Below are 12,950 nucleotides of genomic sequence, written 5' to 3' on the forward strand. Positions count from 1 at the left end.
TAAATAACATGATTACCCATTAAAACTAAAAAAAAAATTGCATATATTGATATCATGATACAGGAAAAAATCTACAAACTAGTTGGTATTTTGAATGAAATGTTTAATTATATAGAAATAAACTAAGATTTAAATCATCCATATATTTATTATTTTGATATTTTAGCAAAAAAATATCATGCAAGAATTTAATGCAAAATAAACTAAGTTGAACTAGCTTTAATCTTAATTTAACCGTGGTCATTATCAAAATACTTTTCTGGTTATTTTTTCGTCTTTTCCAAAGTTTAAATTTGTTTATTTGAGTTCTCAATAAAATTACTTTATATATATATATATATATATATATATAAAGTTAGATGCTTCAAGGATCATGGCATATGAAAAGATTCTATGAACTAATAAATATTATTAACGAGATGCTCATATCTTCTAGTAATGTTTTTTAGTTCATAGATTCAATGTAAGTAATGTTTGTTCTCATTTTTCAAGAATATAAATCACTTATATTTTTATTTATTATTGTTATTTACTTTTAGACTTTTGGTCTCTTTATTCAAAAGAAATGTGTTGCAAATGGCCAACATGCTGTGGCCCTGTCTCTTACTAAGATTCTGCCTTGTTTTTCCAAACTAAATTCTTTAGTCGTTCTCTTTATTAATTTATCCTCTGTTTTTTATATCTCATGTTTCTAACTATGAACTTTATTTATTTATTTATTTTATAAATATGAATAAATCATGAATATTCAACCTCTAATTTTGGAGGGAAATGAAATACACTCTCTTACTTTAAAAATGGTCTAATTATCAACTTTATTAAATAAAAACTAGCATCCTGATAATAATTATATTATTGTATGTACTATTAATAATTCATTCTCAACACAATCATATATATATATATATATATATATATATGAATAATATACAATAAATATAAATAAAAAAAATTACTAAACACCCTTGCTTTTATTTTATATTTTTTTTATTTCTTTTATTTTATCTCTCGTTTATAAAATAAAGGGGTATTTATGACCATTCATTAGATTAATAACTGTTGAAATTAATTTGATCCAATGATCATTAGTTAATGAAATAAAAACAGACAGTAGAAATATCTAGTTACTGTAGTGCTTTACTACAGTAGCCATTCATAATTTCAAGAGTTATTCATAATATATATATATATATATATATATATATCTTACCAAAAACAAAAGAGAGATAGAAAGCTCAAAATAAATCAAATGTGCAAGTGCAACATGCAAATCATGGTCCAAATTGATGGCCATGAATCAGATTCTAAATTCCCATTCCCATTCCTGCTCACAGAATCAGAACAATATAATTCAAGCATGAATATATATATATATATATATATATATATAAACCATGACTTATAACTAATTTCACATATAGCATAACAACCTCAAAAAGATTGCAAAAAGAATGATTGAAAAACAAGAAGAAGTAGAGGTGAAAATGGTTAAAGAGGAGGAAATAAAAGCCGAAAAAAAAGTCGAAAGCGAAGAGAAGAAGAAGATGATGATCATAGAAAAGAAAAGAAAGAGAAGGTATGGGTTATTGCTTGCATGCAAGGATTCAGAGTACGTGAAGAAGGTGCATGGAGGGTATTACAATGTGTTTGTGAAGGCATTTGGAGAGGAAGGAGAGGAGTGGGACTTGTTTAGGATTGTGGATGGGGAGTTCCCACAAATAGAGGATATAAATAACTTTGATGGATTTGTAGTGAGTGGAAGTCCTTATGATGCTTATGCTAATGATCCTTGGATCTTGACACTTTGTTTTTTCATCCAAACTTTGTATACCATGAACAAGACTCTCCTTGGTGTTTGTTTTGGCCATCAGGTGCACTCTTTCTTTCTTTCTTTTTTTATTTCTCTTTTATCTGTCTCTTTTTCTCTTTTTTTTTTATGACTATAAGAATTTACTGGATTAAAAACTGAAATTTAGAAGTGAAATTATTGTATTTGTAATTGCGAACTGATTTTAGTGTTATATAGTCTATGTTTCTGTATGTATTTAAGCAAACAACTTTTTACAATTTTATTAGAAGGATAACCAAATATGTGCATTATTATTTGTTTATTAGATAAGTATGGGAAAGATTTTATATTTATGGCCGAAAACAAAAAATTATAATTAATAATTGAAATGTTATACTAAAGAAAGAAAGAGCTTTCAAATTTTCGCTTCATCAAGTTATTACAGAGAGTTAGTATTTTACTTCTCTGAATTCCCAACTTAAGAATTTAATCATGCAACTTATCTATTTTATTAAAAAATAATTTTATTTATTTATTTTAGCATTTATTTGGATTATGGTACTATGTAATCTCTCTTTTTCTCATATTTTTTGATTTTATTAAAAAAAAAGGCTATATGTCGAGCTTTGGGAGGAAAGGTTGGCAAAGCTTGTCATGGTTGGGACATTGGTGTAACAAAGTTGATAATGGTGGAAAACTCATTTTGGTGCAAGTATCTCCCAAGTGATGAAGAACTTATTCCTTTATTCCCTTCCATTCTTGAATGCCACCAAGATGAGGTAATTAATGATATATCTATATATATATATATATATATACACATATATAATATGTGGATGTATCTTAGGAAGAGGTGAAGAAAAAAATTATAGGGTAGCGTGGTGAATTACAAAACAATTTATAAAATATTAATTAATTAAATAATAAGTTTTTATAAATATGTTTTTTCTTAATATTATATTTTAAATTATAAGTATTAATTTGTAAAAAAATATTTTTTAAAAATTAAAAATTGAAAAACTGAGTGAGAGAGAGAGAAAAGAGTAGTAAAAGGGAGAGACAGAAGAGGGAGAAGGGTCTGCTGGTGATAGGGGTGGTCACCCCCTGCCCCTCTCTCTCTCGCCTCTACTACTAGGGATGTTTTTAGATTTCAAATTTAAAGCAGCCCCACAATAGTCATTAAATGAATGATGACATAAAGTTATCATCAAACATTTTTAAATAACAACTCTAAATATTTCCACCTATAACGTTTAGTATATTTCTATATATATATATATATATATATATATATATAAGGTTACATATCATTTATTTTTCATTTATTAAGTAAAAAATTCATTTTAATTTTTCTCAACAGAATTTACCATTTTATATGATTTACAGTGGTATACATGCAATTACAATATTCAAATGGGCCACATATGTATGTATGTTTAAAAAGGCAAAAAGGTATGGAAACAACACATTATAAAGATCAGTAAAATTGATAGAACAACCAAATATATATATATATATATAAACTTTGTAAGATCAAATATGGCAAGTTGATATATTTGTGAAATAATATATAGCAAGAACACACATGCAGGTGTGGGAAGTTCCAGTTGGTGGTGAAGTGATAGCGTTCTCAGAGAAAACAAGGGTGGAGATGGTCACAATTGGAGATCATATTTTGGGAATTCAAGGCCACCCTGAGTACACTAAGGACATCATCTCTGAACTTATTCAACGTTTACTTGCCAATCATTCAATCCAAGTATATATAGATCTAAATTTTTTTTACTCTTTTTAAACTTATTAATTACTTCTTCATTAATCCATTAATTCTTTTTAATTGAATTTTTTTATATACATTTGATTTTCAGTGGGATTATGCTGAGGATTTGAAGTCTAAACTTGAGACTTTGGAGCCTCATTGGAAGTTTTGGCAAAAGATATGCAAGAGCTTTCTCAAGGGATGATGAACATCATATTTAATTATATATGTTGATCATTCTCATCTCATGTCATCTTAATTCTCCCTTTTTTTTTCTTGGTTGTTGTTGCATGAGTGATCATATGTTAATTAAGTTTCTAATTAACTAGTTTCCGTTCATGAGTATTCAGTTTGGTTTATTAATTTTTTGCAATGAATGAATGAATGACAAAATTTGTTAAAATAAAGTACTACTGTAATATAGACTAATACCAGGGTTTCCCAATTATTGTTCTTATGAATATCTTAGCGATTGAAGGGAAAAGCAGTATAGCTTAGAAATATTATCATAGTCTCTAAGTATCGAGATTAATTTATCATAGTCTTCAAGGCGGAGATTAGACATCTAATATTAATTCTAATTTCTCAAATTGTTATCAGTTAAATGTATGTATTCTTGTTTTTGCATGTTATCTATGTAATAAAAATTATCCGTGTAGATGCCATGCACCATTAAATTTATCTAAGAGTTTATAACTTAGCACATTGACTCCACTGCGAAAAATATTAGTGTGGGGAGTTTAAATCCTAATTTCTAAATTCAAGTCTTGCTAGACATAATAGTAGTAATAGTTTTTGGTTATGAATGTTACTTGCAGATCAAATCTTGTGTTATTAATTGAGAAACACATGTCTTGAACGATTAATTCATAATCTTTGCGTATGCTCATGACTATGTTTGTCACATTTTTTTTTAAATTATATCAATTTTATTTTATATATGTAATGATATTTTTTTGTCACGCTGAGGTAATTATTTATTCTAACTTATAATGTATATTAATATATTTTTTTATGAAAAAGTTTAGGAATTACATCAATACTCATCTAATTTACTGGTACTGAATCCCTCACATAAAATAATTATCTCTAACATATGACTTGCCTATATTTATTTATTTTTTTTAAAACATTGATATTACAATTTATCCTCGTCTTTGGTGTTTCCAAAAACAAAAATGTTTATTAATTAATTCAGTGGCTCTTATTTCTAAACATAGTTTATTTAAAGAAACAAGATGATCAAAAGAAGTGTTACCTTTATTTTATGGTCAATAAAGTTAAATCAAGGCAATCATAAACACAATTGACCCCCCATAATTTGCTTCTTGATTTGCCTGCCTCCATTACTTTTTTCCCTAATGATATGTTTCTAGAGTGATAATAGTGGTAATCATAATTAATTAATTATTTCTATTTTCTATTCAACAAAAAGCAACCTAAAGTTGAAAATAACAAATAATAAAGTGTGACTTTTGAAATAAACACTTATAATCTATCTTTACTTTCCAAAAGTAACTCAATTTTCACTCTTCTAATAAAAACCAAGTATTTTATTTATTTATTTTTTTTAAATCACATAATTAATTATTTTTTGTTATTAGTCATAAAAACAGAACGAGGTATAGAGAGCTATATATATATATATATATAAAAGATTCAAATCAGCTTGAATCAATCACTCTGGATTTAAAGTCTCTATCACTTGAATCAATCTCTCATGATTTAGTTAAAATTTTAATATAAACAATTAATGTAGATATATAAAATTTTTTAAAAAAATTATCCCCCCTTTATTTGTAGTTGTAAAATATATTTTTAATAAATTTAGTTCTTTAAAAAAAATCAAATATTGTTTGTGTAGGGAGGTAGTTTTGTAATTTATTTTTTTCAAGTTTATAATGATGAGTCTAGTATTTAGGTCAAATTTTAATTGTTTTTTAAAATCAATTAATTTAATAATAAAAAAAATAAGATGGTCAATTATCTTTTGATTAATTAATATTTGGTCATCTATACATGATCTTTTTTATTGAGGGAGACAAATTATAATGTCAGCTCACACAGAATGAGGGGATGTACTGAAGAGATAGATTATAATTTCAACTCATACAGAATAAGATACAAGTATATTGAGAGATATTAATTCCACTTTTTTGATCACTTGGTATTTTATTTAAAAAAAAATCACCAAAGCAATGAAGACATAATAAAAGAAAAATAATAATAATAATAATAATAATAATAATAATAATAATAATACAGTACCAAATAGTAAAGGATAAAAAAAACAAGAAAAAAGATTCTGATCAATGGATTCACAAAGATATGGATAGAAAATGACTAAGCTTTATGGACTGTTCATCTACTCCATTGTAATTCCCAACCTTGTCTTCACTCACTCATATTAACTTTTTTAGTTTGTGATCTTGTCTTTTTACCAACTTAATTTTTTTTTATTTAACCTTCATAAAAATTATTAATTAAATCAAACACCATACTCATTATACATAACATTATTTTAAAAAATAAATTAAATAAAAAAATGCAATGACATTTATCAATTTAGAATTTTATTGTGAATTTTTTGAGAGAAAATACAAGATTAATAATTTGATAAAATTTATCAATTGCATTATTATTTATATAATATATTATTATTAATAATAATAATGAAAAGAATAAAAAGGGTATTGGATAATTAGATTGGCACTTTCTTCAGACATTCCATGTCCCGTTTTGTTGTTGCTCTTGCTCTTGAAGCTCGTTTCTATGCTTTTATTTATTTGTTAATTTATTTCTCTCCCACCCTCTCTCTAGGGCTTACACTGTTGACTAATGAAATGACAACAATACCCTTATGGTATGTATATATATATACATATTTTAATTAATTTTAATTATATAATATTATAAAAATATTTTAATTTACCATGTTAAAATAATAACTTTATAGTTATACACATCCTTGATATAACTTATTTATTTTACAAATATATATATTAATTTATTTATGTATTTAGTAGTTGAGAAGATTTTTTATTCAGATTGACTTAAATTTGATTTATTTAATACTAATAAAAATAATTATTTTAACCTTAAATTATATTTATAAATAATAATAACATTTTTTATGTAGTACTAATAATTAAAAAAAAAATCTTTGAATATATTTATTTAAATCTTAAAAAGTGCCAAAACTTTACTTGAGAATATATATATGATATCAGTATAGGTATAATCACAGAATTAGTCACTCTACTTTTTCTATAACTTGGTCCCATACTCTAGAAGCTCACAAATAGTCCTCTACTTGAAAATGAATCTATTTAGTCAGCCTCTACCCAAATAGGGTCGATTATTGATTGCGTTTTTGAGTGAGAGACTCAAAGCGAAAGAGATTATGAGTGGGGAGCTAGATGGATCGATTTCGAGTAGAGAGATTAGTCAGAGCAGCGTTTCAAGTAGAAAGGGCCAAAAGGGAAGAGAGAGAAAAATAAATGGACGAATTCAGGTATTATATCTATTTTTTTTCCATGTATGTGTAAAATAGGTAAAAAAATTAAAAAATAAAATAAAAACAGAATACCCAAATGAGGGACATTACTGTCATTTGAAAACTTCACCATTTAATTAAAAATTTAAATCAACAAAGTAGAAACCAAAACAATTATCAAAAGTAAAATAAAAAAAAATTATTAATAAATAAATAAATAAAAATAAATAGAAATAGTCAGTGGGCACATGGGAGCAGCTGCAAGGTAACAGTGCAAAGGTTGGCAGCTGCTACATATTCAAACACTGTATCCCACGTCTCTTTCATTTTATTTTTATTTTTTATTTTTTATTTTATTTTATATTATTTATATTTATTTATTTTAAAAAATAACCTTCCCAAATATTTTTATATATTTATATTTACACCACCCCCAATAAATGAATTCCCAGGCCCTTATTTAATACTCCTCACCAGAAACGTCCCCATCACATTTATTAAATAACCCCCTGGAAAATATTTTAATCTTTCACTTCACTCAACATTTTGCTATTCACCCCCACCATATTTTCAAAATTTTAATATCTACATTTAATTTGGCAAAATTACCCTCTTACTGCTTTTCTACTCTACCTACCTACCCATTCATATTCAAAGACATGTTGGTAAAATTGACTTTTATAAATAAATAGTATATAAAAAAAATAAACTCAAAATTATCAATTTATTTAACTTTATTTAATAACCAACAAAATCTTGATTTATTACTAAACTAGAAGAAAATAAGATTGAGTTGTAAAATTTACATTATGAAAACACATATGTTCGTACAGAGTATCAGTTTAAGAGAGAACTTATAATAAAAACATAAGTATTTATTAAATTTGCTCCACGGTCGTACATACTACTTAACACGGTCGGCATGTTACAATAAAAAAAAATTATTTAATAAAAAATATGAAGGAAAAAAAAAACAAGTGTACGAGTAAATATTTGTAATTTAATTTAATTAATTTTTTTTAAGTGACTGGAAAGACGAAAAATCCGGGGGAGTACGTCGCATCGGTTCTCCCTCACAACTGTAAAATCCCTAAACTACCCTTAATATCAAACACTGTTCACAACTATCACACCATAAAATACAAGGGCAGAAAAAGTCAATTCGTTAAAAGGAGTTAGGAAGTTGAGAGGAAAGCAACGGGCACAGTGTATATGCAGGCCCAGAAACAAGGGCGTAGTAATAGCCAAAACCTGTTTGGTTTTTGGGAAAGAGATGAACATGAAGAGAACAGAAGAAGGGTTAGAGTGGAAGGGAATGGAGAAGAGAAGAGGAGAAAGTTAATTAGGGTTTTTCATCAAAGATGGAAGTAGGTGTAGTAGTAGTAGAAGTAGAAGAAGTTGAAGAGGAGGAGGATGAAGGTGATGAAGATCCATTGAAGGAGAGGTACTTGTTTTACTACTAGTAAGTTTGTGTGACTGTTTTAACACTTTGATATTGGCAAAATAGGCTCAATCACTTCCCTCTCTCTTTTTCTCTGTCTCTGTAATGGTTTTTGTTGGTGTTGTTGTTTGTTTGTTTGGTTGTTTGTTTGATGGTTGATATGATGATGATGATGATGATGATGTTGAGATTTTTGTGGGGGGAATGATGTATGTTGTTTGTATTTTGTATGTATGTTTCATGTTTTGTTTAACAGTGTACTACTGTGTACAATGTGCTAATTTTCTTTGCTTGAGCTTTGTATTGTTTTATTTTGGGTGAATTGTATGGTTAAAAAAAAAAGGAGAAGAAAGTTCTGTCTCATCTATTTTATGTTTTCTTTTTCTTGACTTGATGTTGATGGGAAATGAAGGATGAAGATGGAGAAGCAGCAAAACATATTAAAAATTAGGAAAAAAGGAAGAAGTGATCACTGTGATGAGCATTAGCAGTTGGTTGAATCAAATCACAAAAGTAAGAAGCTGCATCCATATTTGTCCCACTCTTTGTGTTGTTATGATGAGAGCCATATCAGTGGGGATTATGGCCCCATTTTGGACCTTTTTTTTTTCTTTAATTTTTTTCCCAATGGTTGTTGAATTAGGTGGAGAAAATTATGTTATTATTATTATTATTATTATAGTAATGAAATGCAGGTCCTGTTGTTCTGAGCTCCTATAGAGCTGTACATCTGAGAAAAGCTGAAATTCAGGCAACAGAGAAGATATTTGAACTTTCTTTTCTATCCTTTCCCCCCTCTTTTTATCTGCTTTTAAAGTTCTCAACTAATGCTGTAATTTGCAATCTAAAATTTTCCCATTTCCTTCAAAGTCCTCATTTTTCAATCCTTTATTATTTCTTGAATCTAATAATACATAGGATTTTAATTTAGATACAGATGATACACTTCTATTTCTAAATCTCTCAGGAGCAGTCAAAAGCCAAAATCAATGCATGCACACAATGTACAATAGATTCAATTTTCCATCATGATATATAAACCATATGAAATTATTCAGAATTTGAACATTGAAAGCATAAAATACCAGCACAAACCAAACAAGCACTGCTCCAAAGAGCAAGTCTGGAGCTTATTTATTCTTAATACATAGCATGATAACTATATGAAGAAAGGTTTTTTTAAAACTGGCTTAGCTGAGCAATAGACCAACACCAAACATCAGAAAGCAACTACAAACTTCTCCATCTTCACTTCCACATCTTCTTCTTCCCAGTACTTTAGTGTCAATTCTTCCGGCAATGTGGCTCTCACCTCGGTAGCAGAAAAGCTCTTATAAATCAATACCCCTCCACCCGGGAGCTCCTGCTCGATCAGATCGTTGCAAGCATAACCTCCAAGGTCTTCTACGCTCCACGCACCATCAACTGTCTGATCACCGAAGATTGTAACAGCAACAGAGAAATTTTTGGGAGCAAAGCACTTTAGGACCTTCTTGACTAAGTCTCCATATGGCACTACGGCAGGGTTGAATCCCATGGCTTCATAACTGGCGTAGCTGAATCCATCCTCGGGCGTCACATGGATAGTTGAGAATGCAGGCCCATAGATGCCATTCATAGAATATCCGCATGGGTCGAACCCAAAGTCACAAATCTCCATCTCGGGGATTATTTCTGCAATGCCGGAGCGCTTTGTCATCTCTTGGGCCAATGATGGGTGCCCGTCTGCGGTGTTTTTGAAAAAGATTGATGCTTTATCACTTCTCAAGTCAGTCATACACATCTCAAGAGTCACCATTGGCCGACGCTCAGGTTTCTCGGTGGCATAGTAGATGTGCCAGTTGCGAGCGGGTGATGCTGGATCACCGATAACATATGCATTGCCACCTGAAGCAAGGCCACCGAAGAAATGATTGAGCACAGTTACCTCCTCTGAGAAACTACGATGCGGTGCAGGCTGAGCTGCCGGAAATATGAATGTCCCACGTGAATATTTGGCAGATAGAACACTGAGTGATAGCTCCGAAGCAAGTTCAAGGATAACAGGGATCGAGAGCAGAAGCTTTGTTGTTCCACATGTCTTGAGGATTATCTTGTATGGATAGACAAAAAGGCTTGATTCAGAAAGGACATAGGAATCGAAGTCCTTGTTTGAAAGCTCTGACACAATTGTGCAAGAGGCTTTATCCAGAATTGAGTCAATTTGGGACCGTGAAAGAGCTCGAAGACCCCGACCTTGAGGATCGACAAACATGGGCGGCTCAGAGAAAGTAATCTCGAGGCGCTTCTCGTAACCCTCAAATCCAATTGGGGAAACCGGAAGAGGACTCATCAGTTCAGCTGACATGATTGTCATTGGGTCAAAAACAGGTTTGAAAGCAGGGAAGAAAGGAGAGCTTTAGGAAGTGGTGTTGGCTACTAGACAGCAGCTAGCCTTAATGCCTGTCTACTTGCAAAACTAAAAGCAGCAGAATGAAAACGTTCCTACTCAACTGAAGAACTGAGTCAGTTAGCCCAATCAGGATGGCTGCCGAACACACTGCAAGTGAAAAGAAATCAACACCAAGGGTTAACAACCAAAAAAAGTGAATTTAAGTAATGAAATTGAATGAGCAAGAGTTCTTTTTTTTATTCTTCTCACGTTGGAGTAGGCAGCAGAATGGAATTTCTTGATTCCACCGTTTGGGCGAACGTCTTCAATGCTGTAGCCGAGGGAGCTTTCGTACTGTAATGAACTACTACTGCTAGACTTCTTCTTGCCACCTTTGGACTCCATTAAAACATTCACACAACCTGCAACAACAAGGAAAAGAAGACAAGAAATATATTTATTAGATAGCCCTCATCATTTGCAATTACAAGAGCATGTCCAGTGGGATGCATGCTAAAATTAGAGACACGGTTGCAAAGATCATTGAAGGGATAAATCAAACCAAGTAACATGTAATAATTCATGTCTCAGCATATACATCAGAAGCATTGGATGCCTCAGAGTATAAATACAAGAAAAAAAAAAATACCACTACTTGGCATGAGACTTGATGCACAAACAGCAGTAACATCTACACATATCAAGCTTGCATCACACATACAGGAAGATGAGGATAAAAATTGTATTAAAGAAGCACGACATAGGAAAATACATTCAATTGATGTAGCATTACAAGTAATTTGCATAAGTTTCTAATTAAATAATAATTAAATAAATAAAAACAGAAGATGTAACGGAAATAGATTTCACAAACTTTAGCAAAAGAATCAACATAACACAAAAACACAACATACCAAAACCTATCAAGAAATCAGCGCAAAACCAAATCTCATCCAAAATCAAACAAAAATAACAAGAGCCCCAAAAGGTAGATCATATTGGACAAAGAAAAGAAATCAACCAAAAGGATCACTCACTTTTTTTCAAGCCAACCAAGAAAACTGCAATCAACAAAGATTCTTCTCAAAACAGAGAAATTCTAAAAAATCCACACGTTAAGAACCCTAAAAGTAGACAATTTGATTTAAAAACCCTAAAGCTCGATCCAGTCCACCAAAAACCCAAAACTAAAGATCAATTCAAGGAAAAGAGAAGAATAGAAATCAAAACAAGTTTTTGTCATCCTTCAGCCAAAAATTCCCCCCACCCCACCAATCAAAACTACAAAATTCATAACATCAACCCAAAACCAAAGATCAAATTCAACAAAACAAACAAAAAGAACAGCACCGAAATCAAAAGGAAAAGATCACTCTCACTGTTACACCCAATCACCGTGAGAGCACTAGAGTCTCGCCTCAATCTCAATCTCTTTCAAATTAGGAAGAGCCCAAATTCTAATCCTAGAAAGACTCAAATAAATACAGATGAGCAATAATTATCATCGAAATGATTTGAAATTTAAATAAAATCAACTTTTGACCAGTATTAATCAAATTAATTATTTTAAAATATTTTAAAAAAATAACAATGAGCGCCTATTTAAAAATTTTAATTATTGAAAATACCAAATTATTTAACAATTATTTACAAAGATACCTCCTAATTCTTTTTTAAAAATTTTACCCGTACTGTTATAATAAAAATCTCCTCGACAATGAACGGTTTGCTTATTGTATACAAATGTTAGAATGCAATCTATTTTAATAAAAAAACCTATTCGTTTTTTAAAATGATGTTTTCATTAAAAAGATAATTTTTATTTACTGATAATGGAAGTTTATTAACCCTACTTTTAATAAATAAATTACAAATAATTACTAATTACAGGTTTAAAATAAATTTAAAAAAATCAAGAAAAAGTTGGGATAACGTTTGGTTTAATTGGGAAAGATAACACAAAAACACAATCTATTTCCACAACACGAAAACCTATCAAAAATTCAGCAACCAGGATGCCACCTAGCTCAAACCACATTCAAAATCCAACAAAAAAAAATTAAAACAACGATCCTTTTCAAGAAAGAAAAGTAT

The 12,950-nt window shown here is 29.7% G+C and overlaps 2 protein-coding genes across 2 annotated transcripts; one reads left to right on the top strand and one right to left on the bottom strand.

The window, feature by feature from the left end:
- Window positions 1-1,469: 1,469 nt before the first annotated feature.
- Window positions 1,470-3,869, top strand: LOC120256165 (gamma-glutamyl peptidase 3-like). The gene is made up of 4 exons (XM_039263923.1): window positions 1,470-1,871; window positions 2,401-2,568; window positions 3,381-3,548; window positions 3,658-3,869. Exons 1-4 carry the CDS (start codon window positions 1,485-1,487, stop codon window positions 3,751-3,753), a joined length of 819 nt encoding a protein of 272 aa, XP_039119857.1. The 5' UTR covers window positions 1,470-1,484; the 3' UTR covers window positions 3,754-3,869.
- A 5,628-nt stretch (window positions 3,870-9,497) lies between these two features.
- LOC120253400 (S-adenosylmethionine decarboxylase proenzyme-like) lies at window positions 9,498-11,003 on the bottom strand. Its single transcript, XM_039261743.1, has one exon. It carries the CDS (start codon window positions 10,839-10,841, stop codon window positions 9,705-9,707), a length of 1,137 nt encoding a protein of 378 aa, XP_039117677.1. The 5' UTR covers window positions 10,842-11,003; the 3' UTR covers window positions 9,498-9,704.
- Between the last annotated feature and the right edge of the window lie 1,947 nt (window positions 11,004-12,950).

The sequence above is a fragment of the Dioscorea cayenensis genome, chromosome 3 (assembly GCF_009730915.1).
Source record: "Dioscorea cayenensis subsp. rotundata cultivar TDr96_F1 chromosome 3, TDr96_F1_v2_PseudoChromosome.rev07_lg8_w22 25.fasta, whole genome shotgun sequence".
Lineage (NCBI taxonomy): Eukaryota > Viridiplantae > Streptophyta > Magnoliopsida > Dioscoreales > Dioscoreaceae > Dioscorea > Dioscorea cayenensis.